We start from the raw sequence: 18,583 nt of genomic DNA, 5'->3' as shown, positions 1-18,583 counted from the left end.
ATAGATAGATAGATAGATAGATAGATAGATAGATAGATAGATAGATAGATAGAAATAGACTTAGATATGGAATATAGATGACTGGTATATATTGTATCACTGAAAAAAATGCTTCAAATAATTTATCAGACCAAGGCTTTGAAGTATTATATGGATAAACTTAAGATTCTTGTGTGTGTTTGTGTGTATTTATATGTATGTGAGTTTTGGGTTGGGGAGTGAAAGAACTAGGAAAATATGTGCCTCAAGGGAGGAAAATCAGGAATGGGGCAACAAAGTGTACTCAGAGGAAGCTTGAGTAACAGATGGGGAACGATGGTACTAGGACAAGGTCATGAAACAGGAAAGGGTGTCAGAATTTAAAGCATATCTGCCCTCTAATGTATGAAATTTTTAGAATATGTTAATTTAATTTTAGCTCTTCAGTGGGTTATGCCTAAGAATTAAAGGAGGCTTTAAGAAATAAAATGCAACCTTGAAATAACTTTTCTTTATTGGGTCCTAATAAAGAGTTTCAAATGCCACTCTCTATTTGTGACAAATCACACACATGTTCATTGCTACATTTCTGGAGTCTTGAAATTTGCAACTGCCAAAACTAATCAAATAAATAGTCCTTTTTCTTCCTAGGAAGAAATTATTCTAAATTTAGAAGCCAATTCCCAAAAGAGTTTATGCTCTTGAGAGAAAATTTGTGAAGAAAAGAGTCTATTAGTTACTTTTTAAATGCTGCCAATTTTTAAATGCTGTTAATTTGTAAATGCTGTTGACTTGCAAGAACAGTTAATCGTTTATTCAATATGTGAAAAGTACTTGACCTCACCTAAGTTTACAGTTGCCCAAATACAAGGTCAGGAATAAAGTTAAATATGTCAGCATTGTACTGCCTTCTTGTCTTATTTCTCCTTCCCTCTATCACTTTGACCTCCTGTGCCTTCCAAAGTGAATGAGGTAACAATTCGAATGCTGATTGCTTGTTTGCACAAGGGCATCTTTATTCATTGAGACAATCCTTCTAGGCTTAAAATCAGCCCAAAATCAAGGAAAAGGGTAAGACTGTAAAGTATTGGGGTACTGGTGAGTCTTCATACATATCGCTTTATGAATGATCACTTATGTCACCCATATGGCAAGCCAGTTCTAGTGAGTGTATTACATTCTTGGTTCACAGAATAGATGATTATTTAAATTTTAAATTTAATAACAAAATCTTCTTATTCTTTTATAACCAATTTGATCTATTGAAGTGTTCTGTGTCTGATGTCAATTTATATAAAGGACCCTCCTAAGGCATAAAAAATAACTAGTACTAAATTTCTTAGTATTTCCTGTGTCTCATTTGAGGGAGAGGTATGGATATTGCAAGAAGGAAAGAAGCTGGGAAGGGCAAAGACCTGGAAATTAACCACACTATGCCTTGTTATTCTCCTAGGGTCTCATGATTCCTTCAGCTTCTACATTGATGAAGCCTCTCCAGTAGGTCCTGAACAGCCAGAAACTGTCCAGAATTTTGTCTCTGTGTTTGGAACTGTGGCCAAAAAGCTCATGCGGAAATGGTTGGCTACTCAGACAATGAATTTTACTGGCCAGCTGGGAGCTGGAATTCGTTATTTTGATCTTCGAATTTCCACCAAGCCCAGAGACCCCGACAATGAACTCTATTTTGCTCATGGTTTGTTCAGTGCCAAAGTCAATGAAGGCCTTGAGGAGATCAATGCATTCCTCACAGACCACCATAAGGAGGTAGTGTTCTTGGACTTCAACCACTTTTATGGGATGCAGAAATATCACCATGAAAAACTGGTCCAAATGCTGAAAGACATCTATGGAAATAAAATGTGCCCAGCGATTTTTGCCCAGGAAGTTAGTTTAAAGTACCTGTGGGAGAAGGACTATCAAGTGCTGGTCTTCTACCATAGTCCAGTGGCTCTGGAAGTGCCATTTCTCTGGCCCGGGCAGATGATGCCAGCACCCTGGGCTAACACCACAGACCCTGAGAAACTGATCCAGTTTCTTCAAGCATCCATCACTGAAAGAAGAAAGAAGGGATCGTTTTTTATATCTCAGGTGGTGCTGACTCCCAAAGCTAGCACTGTAGTCAAAGGGGTGGCAAGTGGCCTCAGAGAAACAATCACAGAAAGGTAAGTGTCTTTAAAATGTCAGGGGGAAAACCTCAAATAATTTAACTTGAATTCATAGAGCTCAAAAGTGATGAAGCTAAAATTCACACCTATGTATGTTAGGTCCCCAGGGCTGCAATAACAAAGTACCACAAATTGGGTATCTTAAAACAATAAAAATATATTATCTCACAGTTCTGAAACCTAGAAGTCTGAAATCAGTGTCGGCAGGGTTGGTTCCTTCTGAGGACTCTAAGAGAGAATCTGTTCTATGCCTGTCTCCTAGGTTCCGGTGGTGGCTGGCAAGCCTGTGTGTTACTTGGCTTACACATGCATCACTCCAGTCTCTGCCTCCTTTTTCTCATGCCGTTTTCTCATGTATCTCTGTCTTTTCCTTTGCTTATAAGAATACCAGTCATATTGAATTAGGGCCTGCTCTAATAACCTCATCTTAATTACTTCTGCAAGGAACCAATTTCCAAATAAGGTCACACTCACAGGTAGCAGGGGTTAGGACTTTAACAAGTCTTTTTGTAGACCACAGATCAACCCATAACCCCATGTATTTTGACTCCATGTCTAGTTGTCTTTTCATAGCACCCTTTTTTCACATTTGTGTGTTGCTTTATAGATTGCAATATCCTTTCTCTACCATTTGCAGAGTCTTTTAATATCCCTAATTCCATTTGAAATGCATAACCACCCTGAGAAGTAGATATTGTCTTACAGATTTAAAATTGAGGTTCAAAAAAGTGATATATTTTTCCTAAGACCGCTTCAACAGTGAATGATAACACAGATACTCAAACTCTATTCTCAAACTATATCCTATGCCTTTTATACTACATATGCAGCCTTATAAGGAATGGTTACCCCTGAGACAGTGGTCACTTCATTGGTCAAGCCCAGCCAAACATGTAGAATGTTCATTACCTGTGAGGTATAACTTGAACAATCACAGTTTTTTTCCTGCAAGTGTGACACAATATGCTGAATTATACATATTATTTATTCTTTTGAGTTAAAATGTTAAACAGTGCAAACATCATCTGAAGAAAGAACATAAATCCTCATCAGATCTCTTATTTTTATCTTTCATTGACATTTTGAATTATGCTAAAGAGACAGAGCATGAATGTTTTGCTTGGACTCAAGGTCTTTGTGGAAAAAGACAAAAGATGAAGAGAAAAGATTAGGCAGTGAAAATAGTATGTGTGACCTTGTGGCATAGCATATAGGACAGGAAATGAAAGGAGTTAAAGCTTGGAGCGGTGCAAGAACACATTTTCCAGAAATCTTTTAACCAGGCTACAGAGAACCTCATCCTGTGAGCAATGGGGAGCTAGATAATAAAGTTTAAAAGTAACATGACTTGACATGATCTGCATTTTATGTAATAATTGATGCAGCCTGGAGGATTGATGGAATGGAGAGAGAGAGCAGTTGATAAGTGCTTAGAACTGTTTCAGCAAGGTAATGCAAGCTACACTGGGGAAGCGAAAAAACACAGAAGGGGATAATATGCAAGCAGTGAAAATTAAAATGGTTCGGTGACTAGTTCCATATGTGGTATAAATGGGAGAAAAGAGTTCAAGATAAGCAGGACAGGTAATGGAAGCATTCACAGACTCAGGAAACAAAGACACAGGGACTTGGGAGGAAGTAGGGAAGGTACTATCAGGGTCATGCTGAATTTAAAGCATGAGTAAGGCATTCAAGTAGATGTGCCTAATTGATCATTAGAAATACAGGCCAACTCATTTGGGGGTTGTTGGCATTTCTTGGTGGTGAAAACTCCAAGTCATTGGAGTGGAAAGCTTCCTCCATATAAAATCAAAACTTTCTTCTGTTACTCAGAATGGTCCATTAGCTGGGACTGCTCTGTTCCTTAAAATTTAAATAACATTACCAACCATTCATTGTATAGTCTATGAAAGTGCCTGGCTTTCTCTATGATTTCTGCTAATGTCTACATTTCTTCTATTTGTATGGTAGGAGCCCTTTCTACTACTGGATTATATCATTTTATGACTTAATTGTCCCACACAGTCTGTCCATGTCCTATTCTGAGACATAAAACTTGCTTCATGTTCATTTCCACAATATTTTTTAAATTTTACTGAAGATCTGAAGAGGCCAGGAATGGTTTATAATCACAATAATGTACATAATTTAAAATCACATTTTAGGCTTGTCTTTAATTATAAATCCTCTGCCCTAGGATAACAGCCCCTGACAACATCTGCAACCCTGTATAACTCAGCTTCGTATCCTCTGACTGAATCTTCTCCTCCTTTACCATTTTTCACTTATTTTCTTTCTTTACCCTTACATTGCCTTTGAGATCCAACATTCTAGATGATTGTGTAAACAGATTAACACATCTAGATGATTATGCCTAACTAGTCAACTCTCTCCAGCTTCCTAAGCCTAAATTCAGCTAGTTGCAACAAAGTATTCATTAAAACAAGAGGACTTTTTGCTTTATAGTACCGCTGTCTACAAACATTATTTTTTCTGGTAATTAGCAATTTACCCCCTTTCTCACAAACTTAGAAAGTGAGGGAGTTGTGTACATATAAAAATGTGTTGGTTTTAACTGTATCCCATACAGTCCCCAGATTGTGAAGAATCTCTGATGGGTCACTAGAGGTGGGGAAAAGGCAACAGGAGCCTGGGAGGGAACTCACTCCAACTCCCTCCATTCTCTCCATACTTTGAATGAAAGAAGCTTCATTTTTAACTTTGACATTTTGTGCATGATGCAAGTCTTCCTATGACCTCTTCCAGCTTCCAGCATAGTTCTATGCTTAGGAAAACATTTACACATATTAAATCTTTGCTTTGCATTTTAGCCAAGAACTTTACCCTCATTTTACCTGTGTAGAGATCATCCTTTGAAGAAGCCAAGAATTTACTCAAAGATAAACGGTTTTCATTTTTCTCCTCTTACGGCATTTGATGTAATTTAGAAGTTTTCAAGTCATAGTTAAACTGCTTTTTGGTTACTCATGCTCTAGCACACTACTACTAAAGTAGGATTTGTGGGTAAAAAAATCAAATCAGTTAGGAAAGTGCTGAACATTATATTCTACACAACTCTCCCAAAGGAGTCACAGTGTACATTAGCATATAAAAGGCACCAAGGAATGTTTTAGTGATGAATCCTATTTAAATGTAACTAATGCAATGTTTTCCAAGCACTTAACTTTTGTTCAGGTAACATTTATTAACAGCACATGGAATTAATTTTTAAAAACTGCTCTCAGCCCTTTATTTCAGAACTTCTTACTTGCCTCTCTTGCTTATATACTTGGAAGAGTAGAGTTGTATCATTGACAAGAAAAAGGAACAGAAAACGAAATTTTAAAAGTAGAAATGAAGACTCCATATGTAGAACTAATTCTTTCCTCTATAGGATTATGAAAATTACTTACAAATAATTTGCCAATATATCTGAATCTTGTCATTATAGATGTGCTGGCATTCTCCAGTGGAGTTTAGTCTCAGAAGTACTAGGAAGACTTCCTTTTTAACCATTTGCAAAGCTGTATTCTGAATGTTATATTAATGTGAAGCTCAGTTTTTTGTTTTGGTTTGGTTTGGTTATTGGACATACTCCAACCTTCTACATGGAACCTACAGGAAAAGCTTATTGTCAGCTCTGGGGTCATGCCTTGCAAAGGCAATTTATTAATACTTATCACTTATTCAGCGAAGGAGCACTTGACTCCCCAGAACTTGTTGGCTTTCTCTTCTTACCAAGTGATGAAGCCTATGAAGTGAACTGATTCTGACATTGTCCTCTTCGCTTTTGTGCAAAAGCCATTCATTCATGAAGTCCTGTGATGGCACCAAAAGTTGTAGTAAGTTCTTCTGTGCCACGAAAGGAAAGTTACCAGGCAATTATAAGACCACTCTAGACCTTACATACTTTCATCTGCAAAATTTGGAGTTTGAGCTAGATTACCTCCAAGATCCATTTCAGTTGTAAAATCCCACAGTTCTAAGATTCTGTATTTGACTAGCTAGTTTCTCTACAATTTTTAAAATCATACCTAATATTTGGGTTAACAAAACTCTGAGCACACACATTTAGAAAACAGCATTTAGAGTTGTGGGTGGCTTTCAGGGAAACTAAATCCAGCCTGGATTTAGGTACCATAGCTTTCAATCTGGCCAATGGTTCTAAATACTGCAGATTCATTTTCTACATTGTAGCAATGCCAAAAGACACAGATTTTTTATTTCTTAAAGACTTATTTTTATTTCTTTTTCAAACACCAGTTTTTGCACTCCACCCCCACTCAATTCACACATTCTTAAAAAGAAGGTGTGCAATTTGAGTAAAGTCCTTTCCTAATTTGTAGAAGTTTATTAACTTACAGGTTTTTTAATTTAAAAAATGTAGACATATTACCTGTCTGAATTTTTAAGCAGCAATGCATCTGTGCAAGTAAAGTGATGCTGAGTTAAATTAGACAATATTTGTTCAGGCCAACAAGTTAGACAATGATTAATATAACAATAATAATAACTGTTATTATTATTATGGGCTATTATAAGGGTTCACTATCTGTTAGATCCTTTACTGTGTTATATTCATGATTAGGTTCAATATTTATAAAACCTCCAAGTGTAGGTACTATTGCTATCTTATCTTAACAATAAAGGGACTAAGCCTTAGAAGTGTTAACCAACTTAGCTGGATGGCACAATTAAGAAAAGGTGGATTCAGGATTTAAATCTAGGCTGCTCTATCTGTTCATTTATTCACAAAAGCAAACATTTAAATGCCTAATCTGTTCTAGACACTGTAACTTCAAGTGACTGATCTCAGATATGCAGTCTTACAACCATTACATAGTACTATCTCCCTGCTATTTATGAGAATCCAAAGAAGTGACTGCAACTTTGTTTTCATCTTATTAAATGACAATATCTAGATCAAATTTGGCAGTACATTCAGGTAGACTGAGTTCAATTTAGTACTTACCTGTTGAACAGCTCCTATGAGTATGGCTCTGCATTAAGTATTGTGAGGCATATTAAAATTGGTATTTGCCATTGTTCCCATCAAGCATCAAGTAGGTTTGAAAAGACAGGAACATGCAAGACCTAAATACAAATTGGAGAGAAACAGTAGAGTTAAATATCAAGACCTATGGTGATTTAGAGGAGAGAGATATCTGGAAGGATTTTGGCTGGCTTTGACAAAAAGCACTGTGATAGGCAGAGATGGGTAGGGGTAACATCTCAGGATGAGGAAATAGCAACAGCAAAGCAAGGAGGTAGGAAATCTTAAGGACAAGAGAAATCAAGGTTGGTTAGAGAAACAGAGTGATGTGCAAAGGAACATGGGGGATGACTCGAGGAAAAAGTGAAGGGGGAGATTATGGTTGGCTGAATTAGGCATATATTAGGAAGATACTGAGGAGGGCAAATCAGAACTGGACCTCAGGAGATGAAATCCACCTAATTATGTAGGTTGAGTAAGGAAGGAAGAGACTGAAGATGCAGCTACCAGTTTAAAGGGGGAAACAGAGTAGCAGGCTAGCAAGTGTTTAGAAAGAAAGAGAGGTAAAAATTCTGACATGGTTTGACTTCAGCACTACTGACAGTGCTGCCCCCTTGGAATACGATTTACAGTATCATTTTATATGGATGACGTCCCTTGGAATTGGATGATGGGTAGCCCTGGCCACTTAGTCTCATGGTCACAGTGATCACCTTGAGTGTAAGGCAGAATTTTCAGGATGTGGTTGTGAGTATACACCAATACTACCCAGCTGGGCAAAGGAAGACAACTATAGTTGTTGAGCCCACATTATGTACCAGGCACTGTGCTAAGAGCTCTACATGACTTGTATCCATTTAAGGCCTTGCAGCCTTACAAATTAGGTATTATTAAATCCACTAGAGGTGGAAATTGAGGCTGAGAGATGTCTAATACCTTGCTTTAAAATCCCATATTAAAGTCATTCCTTAATTAATAAGCTAGGATTATTACATAGGTTTGTTTGACTCTAAGTCCCATGCTTATTCTTGCAGATTAGGTAAAATTAATATTGCTTAGCACTGGCTGCATTTAATATATTATCTGTCATCTTGGAAGGCAGAGTCAGGTCTAGGGGTTTGGGAAAGTGAATTATGCTGGTGACAGAGTGGGTAAAGCTAAGAGAAGAGAAGGTCTGAAGTGTGTGGCTTTGCCTCAAGAAAGCAAACCCTGATAGGATATTAGCATGGAACCCTCTAAGGAAGCATTGACATAGAACATGAAGGGAGTTAGAGATGGCTGGGCTTAATCCTTCTTGCCTTGTGCTTATTGCTCATTTCACCATTTTTTTTTAATTAAATAAGGAAGTTGAGGCCAAGAGGAATGCTAATTGATTGCGCAAGGACACAGAGCTAACTGGCAGCAGAGAAAGGATTAAAATCCAGGACTCCTGGCTCCCAGTCAAAAGAAGAGACACCCCAGAGAGGGATAAGGCCAGAGGATAAACAGAAAGCCTAGGGGTGGCGGGGGCAGGGCATACCAGGCTGCGCATACCAACATGGAAGGGCTTTCAGTCTGCACTGCACTCAACACTGCATGGTGCCCTGGAGTCTTGCCAGGAGGGAATGTGGGTAAAGCCAAAGGACTGGGCCACAGATTTTATGCTGGGCCTACTTCCCCTGGACTTTCTCTCTCTCTCCCTCTCTCTCTTTCTTCTACTCTTTTTCTCTCTCTACATCATGAACCCAAAGGACTCTTTATTTCTCTCCAATGGGGACACACTCCAGCTCACAACCCTCCTATTGCCCAATTTGCCTTTTCCTTGCCCATACCCAGAAGGGATGGGTCTAGTCTCTTGGAAGTTTTTCAGCTGCAGTGCCAGTCATCTTAGCAGTTTGGAGAGCCAGGAAAATCCTCACTTAGAGGCTGAGACTCAGAATGGTTCAAAGTCAGCTATAGTGACACGAGACAGTACCTATCTCCATAAAGAGCAGCTTTCCAGCCCTGCCCTTCTACCCTAGGCCATGTCCCAAGACAAGTCAGCACAGCAGCAGAGCAGAGCAGCTAACAATGGATATTTGGGATATTCTATTCAACAGATGGGGAAAGCGATCTCCTCAAGCTACATATCCATGAGGAGAAAGAACACCAAGGAGACTATGGAAAGCTAGTGTTCCAATAATCATTGTTTACAAAAAGCTTTCACCATAAGATTCATTTGTTTGACCTGTCTCTCTCTCTGTCTCTCCCTGTCTCTATAGATATGTATGCATACAGATACATATATGTACTTGTGTCTGTGTGTGTATGTCTGTCTGTATGTACATGGCTTCATTTGTACAAGTGTTATTCCTAATTTGCAATTTAAGAAACTGAAAGTCAGAATGGCTAAATAATTTTACTCAGATGATGTTATAAGTTAGTGCTGGGAGCAATTTAGAATCTTTCTGAACCACTGGAAAGCGGATTCTGGCTTGTAAATCAAAAGGAAGCTCCAGAAAACAACCCTTTCCCAGCCCAGGACTTGGCAAACTGGAATACACTTATGGAAATTTTGTTACAATGTAAATTCCTGGGTACCACTTTCAGAAATTCTGATTCAGTAGTCTATGGTTCAAAGTGTTTAATTCTTAGCAGACTCAAGTGACCCCCACTTCAAGTAGCACTGCTCTGCTCATACCCACAAACAAGCTGCACCTTAATCATCCCTACTGACAAATTAACCTGGTTTTGGTTAACCTAGAGAACATAAACCCCAATATTTATTGGTGTCCTTCTCCCTAGGCTCAGTTAGTTCTTCCTAAAATCTAAGTTACAACTCCTCTACCCACAAGACCTGCCAGATTTAAATTCATATTTCCTTGCTGTATCACTCAGATAGTACCTATCAATGATTTCCAAAAAATAGCCCTCGGCTTTTGGCATCTTTTGTCTTGTGTGACTTAGTTTGATCCTAGAATTATTGCGCTAACGGGCTAAAAAGCACATTCTCATGTAAGAAGACTTAATAACTTCTAGACTCAGTGTCTCCCACCAAAGCCAATTAACATTACAGCACTGCATCCCAACTGCCTCCCCAATGTTAATTTCAAACACGATGAGAAAGAAGAAGAAGAGGAGGAAAAGGAGGAGGAGGAGTTTCAACTGAAGAATTATGAATTTCATAAATTCAGAGGGAAGAGAGCTTTATTTCTTATAAAGGATTGCCACCTGCAGGCTGGCCATTCCATGGGTTGGGAAATGTAGCCTCCAGTAGAAACTGAGAAAGGTACTTCAAGGAAAGGAAGGGTGAGACAAAAATTTAGGCTGAAAGGGTCAGCTAAGTATACATATTCAACAGGTTGTAAGGGAATCTATGAATATTCACAAAGTGGGATGGTTGCATTTATAAATAAGTAAACATACATATTTCATAAGTCCTATGTTCACTTCTGGGTGGGGACTTAACATTTAAATGCATTAAAATTAGGTCCTATATGTCAAAAAGTGAAACAGAGGACACAGAGGCATGTTATGTGCAGTCTCTGTAAACTGACCAGAACCAGTCTACGATTTGTTGTCTCTGATCAGGAAGACAAGCTGGTCAGTTGTGTTGAAACCACAAAAATGTGGGGAAGTTGGATGGATTGATTTCTGTTTAACTCTTGGGAAAGAAAGTCTTTTAGTGGCAGTTAGTGAAGAAGGGAGTATAACAAGGCATGTCCAATCTCCCATCCCATCATCGCCAAAAACTCAGTTGTTTTTGTTTTCTTGTTTTGTTTTGTTTTGAGACAGAGCCTTGCTTTGTCACCCAGGCTGGAGTACAGTGGCATGATCTTGGCTCACTGCAACCTCTGCCTCCCAGGTTCAATTGATTCTCCCACCTCAGCCTCCCGAGTAGCTGGGATTACAGGTGCATGCCACCATGCCCAGCTGATTTTTGTACTTTTTGTAGAGAAGGGGTTTCGCCATGTTGGCCAGGCTGGTCTCAAACTCCTAACCTCAAGTGATCTGCCCTCCTCAGCCTCCCAAAGTGCTGGGTTTACAGGCATGAGCCACCATGCAAGGCCAAGAACTCAGTTTTTAAGGTTTCTCTGGAGTCCTTTTGGCCAAGAAGGGGTTGTACTCAGTTGGCTGGGGGGCTCAAGATTTAATTTTTATTTCTCAGAAGGAAGAAGATTCTGTACCAGCTTACAGTTGTGAGACTGTGTGACAGAGGAGTGAGTTCAGCCTGTGTCCTCTGGGGTATGGCAGGAGGAAGGGTTGTATGTAATTCTCCATTTTAACAACTTTTGACCCCAAAATTTTTGAAATAAGAGTGCATATAAAAACTCTCTTTCTCCTTCATTCTGCTGATGTTGTATGATTAAAGAAGATTAAAATACATTTAAATACAGGCAGGCAGTTTTCACTATTTTGGAGAGGTTAAAGACTAGAGAAGGCTCCAAGTTGTTGAGAAGTCAGACATCTATTCAGTGCCTGCTCTGTGTGTGTGTATGTGTGTGTGTGTCTGTGTGTGTATGAGCGACAGAGAGAGACAGAGAATGAATACATATACTTTTCTGAAAAACTGTGGCATAGGATGGAGATTCTCCTACTTTAGTAAACCTCTCTGGATCTCAGTTTTCTTCTATGGAATTGCTGGGCAGATTGAATTTAATTTCTAAAAGAAACTAGCTTAAAATATAGCTAGTATGTATAGCTAGCACTCACCAAAAAAAAAGTTGAAAGGAGGTAGGCTGATGGGGTAGAGAGAATAAAGATGGAGTATCCAGGCAGCAGGGCTATTTAGTCAGTCAAGTAGTGACACAATAATTTGTGTAGTTTAGTCAGCAACTGAGAGAAAAGGGAGATTTGTTTGGAATTTCAAATGAACCATATAATGAGATATCAGTAGATGAACGAGTAAAAGGTGTCTGATTCAAGAAGTAAAATGGACCACATGTGGAAATCTCAGTTCACATTCCACAGTCATGAGAAGGGGGCCTGCAGGCCCCTCTTCCCTTCTGCTCTATGCAGGCAGGGCTCCTGTGTGGGGCACAAATCTATTCAGCTGAAAAGCTCCAAGAGAAGAGACGTAAGTATTTTGTGATTGTCCTTTAGCCAAAGATCTCCAGGCACAAACATTTGTTGAACATGCAGGGTTTGTTATTTGTTGCAGCAAGGGAGAACATACCATGGAGTCCATACATGAGACATCCCGGTAAGAGGATGCTAGAAGGGACTTACAAGATTGGGCTTAGGTTGGGTGATTTGAGGGAGGGTCTAAGGAAGCAGGGGTTCTCTCTAGATCAGATGCTGTCAGAAAGCAAGGACTAGTCTACATTTGGGTATTTCAACAAGCCTAATCCACAGGGCTAGAGCAAGATCAAACTGTAATTGGTAAAGGAGTCACAGTCACTTATTTTAGTGAAGAGAGGTGGTGACTTTATCTGAAGTCAATATTGTGGGAGATTGCTTATGTCCAACAGGAGAATAACATGGCCTGGTTTTAAGTGACTGGCGAGCTCTCAGTTGTCAGGGGCTGCTTTTTCTTTCTCCCTTTTTCAATAACATGTGAAAACAGAAATATCACTTATTCTCATTTGGCTTAAAAGCCTCTAGTATAAATCAGTCTGTCCATTTGCTTTTTCTTTGTTCTTTTTCTCATTAAAATGGTTGGGGTTGTTTCTACGCAAAAGCCCAGACCATTTTGATAATGAGGCAAATCAAAGAGTTGGTAATATCCTAACTGAGGGATTGGCTACTGCAAATGCAAACTCTTCAAATTAGGCTATATTGACAGTCAACTTGACTTTCTTTCTCTGTGATCTTAAATTTCTCCCTCTGCCCTTGGAAAACTGTTGAAATTTCCCAGATGATGGAGAGACGGGGTACAGGGCAGGAAAAAAATAGAACACAGCTCTTTGTAAAGGGAATTGCTGTTTTTTTAAGATTTGGGAACATTCCAATCATCTTCCTAAGGTTTCACAACTCATTCAGGCCACAAGGAAGCAGGAGATAGGATGCAGACTGTCATATTTTCAGCTAAATTGGTTTGCTGTCCTCTTTCACAGAGGGAGGCATATTTTTTTCTCAGGCTTGTTTGCATGGGTGCCCCTGAGGGCTTGCGATCCAGATGTTTGTGCTGAGTGTACTTGATAGACGCGGTTTTCAGAGACTGACCTACTGATAAACAAGGGTGACTCTGACAAGTATAAATGGCTTGTCGAGTGAGGTGATATAAGCCAAATCCTCTCTGTCAAAAATAATAAAAGGGCAAGGAGTTGCTGTAAGCATGTCCTACCTAACCAAATTGTTATAGAAATATTAACGAACTAACATCACTCTAGGCAATGAGAGGTCAGCTTTTAACTTACCACATTTGGTTGATAAAATGATGTTTTCTATAATATTTTCAGTGTAACAACAGCAATAAAAAAGTTAAAACTATGAAATTTTCTCAGAATACCTGACCTTGGAGGATTTTACAAGAAAATACTGCATGCATCAGTTGCAGGCATTAATATTTGGCTTTGTTGATTACAGCACAGATCTTCTGGCTCTTGCTCTGTATGTCTGGGATTGTAGCCTATTGCTAATTAACTTATTTTAAAGTATTAACAATAATTAGACAAGAATGGCTAGAGACTTGATTGTCATAACTGATTTTTTTTTGCAGAAATCACAATTATATCTTGAACTTTTCCTTTAAAATAGTCTTTCCTTCCACCCCCTCATCATTATTTCCTTGTGGCTTCAGCTGTTAAGAGACAAAAAGCTTACAAGTTGTTTCTGGGGCTGTGACATCCTATCTGGAGGAAGTAGTATGTGGCAGTGAGACTGTAATGTGTGATTTCATTAGTGAATGCTAAAAGCACAGGTTGCCCTTTGGAAATGGATGTGAGATGTAGCCAATATAAAACAGACCAAATTCATTGTGCTGTCTGCTACTTGTCTGAATACTGAACAAAAAAGTTGTTGCCTATATAATTTAGCTCAGGTTCAAAAATTAACCAGTGAAAAATAGATAATAACTCTATCAAAAGCTGTTAATTGGCTCATCATGGTGGCTCACACCTGTAATCCCAGCACTTTGGGAGGTCAAGGCGGGTGAATCACTTGAGGTCAAGAGTTTGAGACCAGCATGGCCAACATGGTGAAACTCCTCTCTACAAAACTACAAAAATTAGCTGGGCATGGTGGTGGGCACTTGTAATCCCACCTACTCAGGAGGCTGAGGCAGGAGAATCCCTTGAACCCAGGAGGCAGGGGTTGCACTAGGCCCTGATTGAGCCTCTGTACTCCAGCCTGGGTGACAGAGCAAGACCCTGTCTAAGAAAAATCAACCAAACAAAAAAAAGACAAAAACATAAGCTACTAATTAATGGACATGTTTCAGTTTTTGTGGTTCATTTTCAAGAGTTTAATTCACATTGCCTGTTTTTCTAAATAAAGCTAGCTTATAATGAATAGATTGTAGGAAAATTTGATCAAGTGTGTAGTTTAGTTTCACTAAATTCAGTCTGTTAATAGACAGTCTATGTCGATTCAGAAGAGTCATGATGGATCTATTGTTAAGTATCCTGAAAACTTCGTTTTTTCTTGTCTCACTTCCACATTGGCTGGTTAGAGGTTACTTGGTTATTTAATAAATTTGACTCTATTGCTGTTCACAAGCAGAGCAAGTGCCACAGACATTTCTACATGATGTGATATGACATAAGGAGAATTCCACACCCTTGAGCACACACAACTTATTGCCACTGTATGCTCATGTGTCCACATCACTCACGTGTCCACAGACCAAGAAGATCCCAAACACAATATGGCTGAGAACTCTTACAAGTAATAAAGATGGAGAGGCTTTTTAATACTGTAAACCATGAGGAATGACATTTCCATGTCTCCTGATGCAGGCTGTATATAGAAAGGCTGCTTCACTTGTCCACCATTTTCTACTCCAGTTAACAAAAGGGTGGTCAGCTGTAGATTGAAAATGTTTATGTGAAAAAGAACTAAAGACAAAAACCTCATGATTATCCCAATAGCTGCAGAAAAGACTTTTGATAAAATTAAACATCCCTTCATGATAAAAGCTCTCAATAAATTAGGTATCGAAGGAACCTACCTCAAAATAATAGGAGCCACATATGACAAACCCAAAGCCAACATCAAAGTGAATGGGCAAAAGCTGGAAGCATTTGCCTTGAAATCCAGCACAAGACAAGGATGCCCTCTCTCACCACTCGTATTCAACATAGTATTTGGAAGTTCTGGCCGGAGCAACCAGGCAAGAGAAATAAATAAAGGGTATACAAATAAGAAGAGAGAAAGTCAAACTATCTTTGTTTGTGGATGGCATAATCCTATATCTAGAAAGCCCCATCCTCTCAGTCCAAAACCTTCTTAAGCTGACAAACAACTTTACCAAAGTCTCAGGATACAAAATTAATGTGCAAAAATCACTAGCATTCCTATAAACCAAGAATAGACAAGCAGCTTATAATGAATTTGGCTCTATGCCAAATTATGAATGAACCAAATATACAGCCAAATTATGAATGAACTACCATTCACAATTGCCGTAAAAAGAATAAAATACCTAGGAATACAGCTAACAAGATGAGGGAAGGACCTCTTCAAGGAGAACTAAAAACCACTGATCAAAGAAATCAAAGATGACACAAACGGAAAAACATTCCATGTTCATGGATAGAAAGAATCAATATTGTGAAAATGGCCATACTGCTCAAAGCAATTTATACATTCAATGTTATTCCCATTTCCAAAAATAGACACATAAGAAAAAATGGAACAGAGTAGAGAACCCAGAAATAAGACCGCACACCTACTGCCATCTGATTTTTGACAAACCTGACAAAAACGAGCAATGGGAAAAGGATTCCCTATTTAATAAATGGTGTTGGGAGAACTTGCTAGCTGTATGCAGAAAATAGAAACTACACCCTTCCTTAAGCCATATACAACATCAACTACAGATGGATTTAAGACTTAAATGTAAAACTCAAAAGTATAAAAACCCTAGAAGAAAACCTAAGAAATACCATTTAGGACATAGGCACAGGCAAAGATTTCATGATGAAGATGCCAAAAGCAATTGCAACGAAAGCCAAAATTGACACATAGGATCTAATTAAACTAAAGAGCTTCTGCACAGCAAAAGAAACTATCAGCAGAGTAAAAACCTATAGAATGGGAGAAAAATTTTGCAATCTATCCATCTGACAAAAGTCTAATATCCAGTATCTACAAGGAACAAATTTACAAGAAAAAAACAAACAACCCCATTAAAAAGCTGGCAAAGGACATGAACAGACACTTCTCAAAAGAAGACATTTTTATGGCCAACAAACATTTGAAAAAAAAGCTCAACATCACCGATCATTAGAGAAATGCAAGTCAAAACCACAATGAGATACCATCTCATGCCAGTCAGAATGGCGCTATTACTAAGTCAAGAAACAATAGATGCTGGTGAGGCTGTGGAGAAATAGGAACATCTTTACACTGTTGGTGGGAATGTAAATTAGTTCAACCATTGTGGAAGACAATATAGCAATTCTTCAAAGACCTAAAACCAGAAATAATTTGACCCAGCAATCCCATTACTAGGCATATACCCAAAAGAATATACATCATTCTATTATAAAGATCCGTGCACATGTATGTTCATTGCAGCACTATTCACAATAGCAAAGACATGGAATCAACCCAAATGCCCATCAATGATAGACTGAGTTTTGAAAATGTGGTATATATGCATCATAGAATACTATGTGGTCATAAAAAGGAGGAGATCATGTCCTTTGCAGGGACATGGATGAAGCTGGAAGCCATTATCCTCACCAAACTAACACATGGACAGAAAAGCAAACACTGCATGTTCTCACTTATAAGTGGGAGAGGAACAATGAGAACACATGTACACAGGGAGAGGAATGACACACACTAGGATGGGGGGAGTGCATCAGGATAAATAGCTAATGCATGCTGGGCTTAAACCTAGTGATGGATTGATTTGTGCATCAAACCACCATGCACACATTTACCTATGTAACAAATCTGCACATCGTCCACATGGAGCCCTGACTTAAAAGTTGGAAATCAAAAAAAAAAAAAAAAAGAAAAGAAAAAAAGAAAATGTTGATGTGTTCTTGGGCATATATGTGTTTGTGCATGTGTGTGTGGATGCAAGTTGTGTGTTGATAGGGGTAAGAGAATAGTTTGAAAATAAGTATTAACATAGACTTCTCTTTTCACCCATAAGTATTCATTGCTTTCTTCCTGCTTATTAAGGAAAGAAGAGTTTCACATGCAGTGTGATCTTATCTCCCAACTGAAGATATAAATGATGACCTGAAAGTGCTCAGATACCCCATGTGGTACTTTTTCACCTAAGTTCATGATTGTCATAGGTGACATGTATTTACATTCTTTTAGCTTGCTCTGAACCTCATACTTTCCTTTAGTGCTTTTCTTGGAGGATTTATTTGGCAGTGTAGTTTTGAAAGTTGTGTTCTGTTTCCAACATTGTGTGGCTTATCTCTGTGATATTTGGGGGGCTTTTGTATATCTATGACTCTTCTTAAAAATTGATGTGGGGCGCATGTTCTCACTCATAAGTGGGAATTGTACAATGAAAACACTTGGACACAGGGTGGGGAACATCACACACCGGGGCCTGTTGTGCGGTGTGGGGAGTAGGGAGGGATAGCATTAGGAGATATACCTAATGTAAATGATGAGTTAATGAGTTAATGGGTGCAGCACACCAATATGGCACACGTATACATATGTAACAAACCTGCATGTTGTGCATATGTACCCTAGAACTTAAAGTATAATCAAAATAAATAAATAAATAAATAAATAAATAAATAAATAAATAGAAAATGGTGACCTACTGAGAACAAGGACAAATAATATTTTCAAAACTCTATTTTACAAAAAGGGTTCTGCTTGAGATATTTCAAGTGAGTAGATGTAACTTATGAAAAGTGAATGAAACATTAAAATGGAGCTGATACAATACTAAAAAACAATTGAGGCGGGGAAGAAAGTAATATAACCCACTTGAAACTAGGATGACATTTATGGTATGACTTTACAGAATCCTAATTTCTTTGAAGTAGACCAAAATAGTGTTTCCTAGGGTCCCAGCACTCTTCAGGTTACCCAGGGACAGAAACAAGAATCCATTCATTTACTGAGTTGGCCAGTCACTCAGCCAACAAGAACATAGTAAGAATGTGCTGTGGGCTTAGAGTGGGAACTGGAGAGGCATGATACGGTGTCATAAAATTTTTCTTCATGGTTTTTGTCCTCCAGTTACAGGACACTCTCCTTGGAGCGTGAGATTTTTATAAAAGACAAAACTAGAGAATGGCATGAGACACTGTTTGCAACTGTGTAGTAAAATTATCTATAGTTGATATATGCCATAGGGATTCCAAGGAAGGAAAGATGACAAAAGTGACTTCTTCTG

General features: G+C 38.5%; 1 protein-coding gene across 1 annotated transcript in view; it reads left to right on the top strand.

Annotated features, from left to right (window-relative positions):
* Positions 1-18,583, top strand: part of PLCXD3 (phosphatidylinositol specific phospholipase C X domain containing 3) — a 190,526-nt gene that overhangs the window by 117,420 nt on the left and 54,523 nt on the right. The window contains exon 2 of the mRNA XM_023216411.2: positions 1,433-2,141. Within this exon, the coding sequence (XP_023072179.2) occupies positions 1,433-2,141 (709 nt within the window). The remainder of the gene's footprint in view (positions 1-1,432; positions 2,142-18,583) is intronic.

Source organism: Piliocolobus tephrosceles, chromosome 4, assembly GCF_002776525.5.
Source record: "Piliocolobus tephrosceles isolate RC106 chromosome 4, ASM277652v3, whole genome shotgun sequence".
Taxonomy (NCBI): Eukaryota; Metazoa; Chordata; class Mammalia; order Primates; family Cercopithecidae; genus Piliocolobus; species Piliocolobus tephrosceles.
This window is presented reverse-complemented; position numbering and strand designations above follow the sequence as displayed.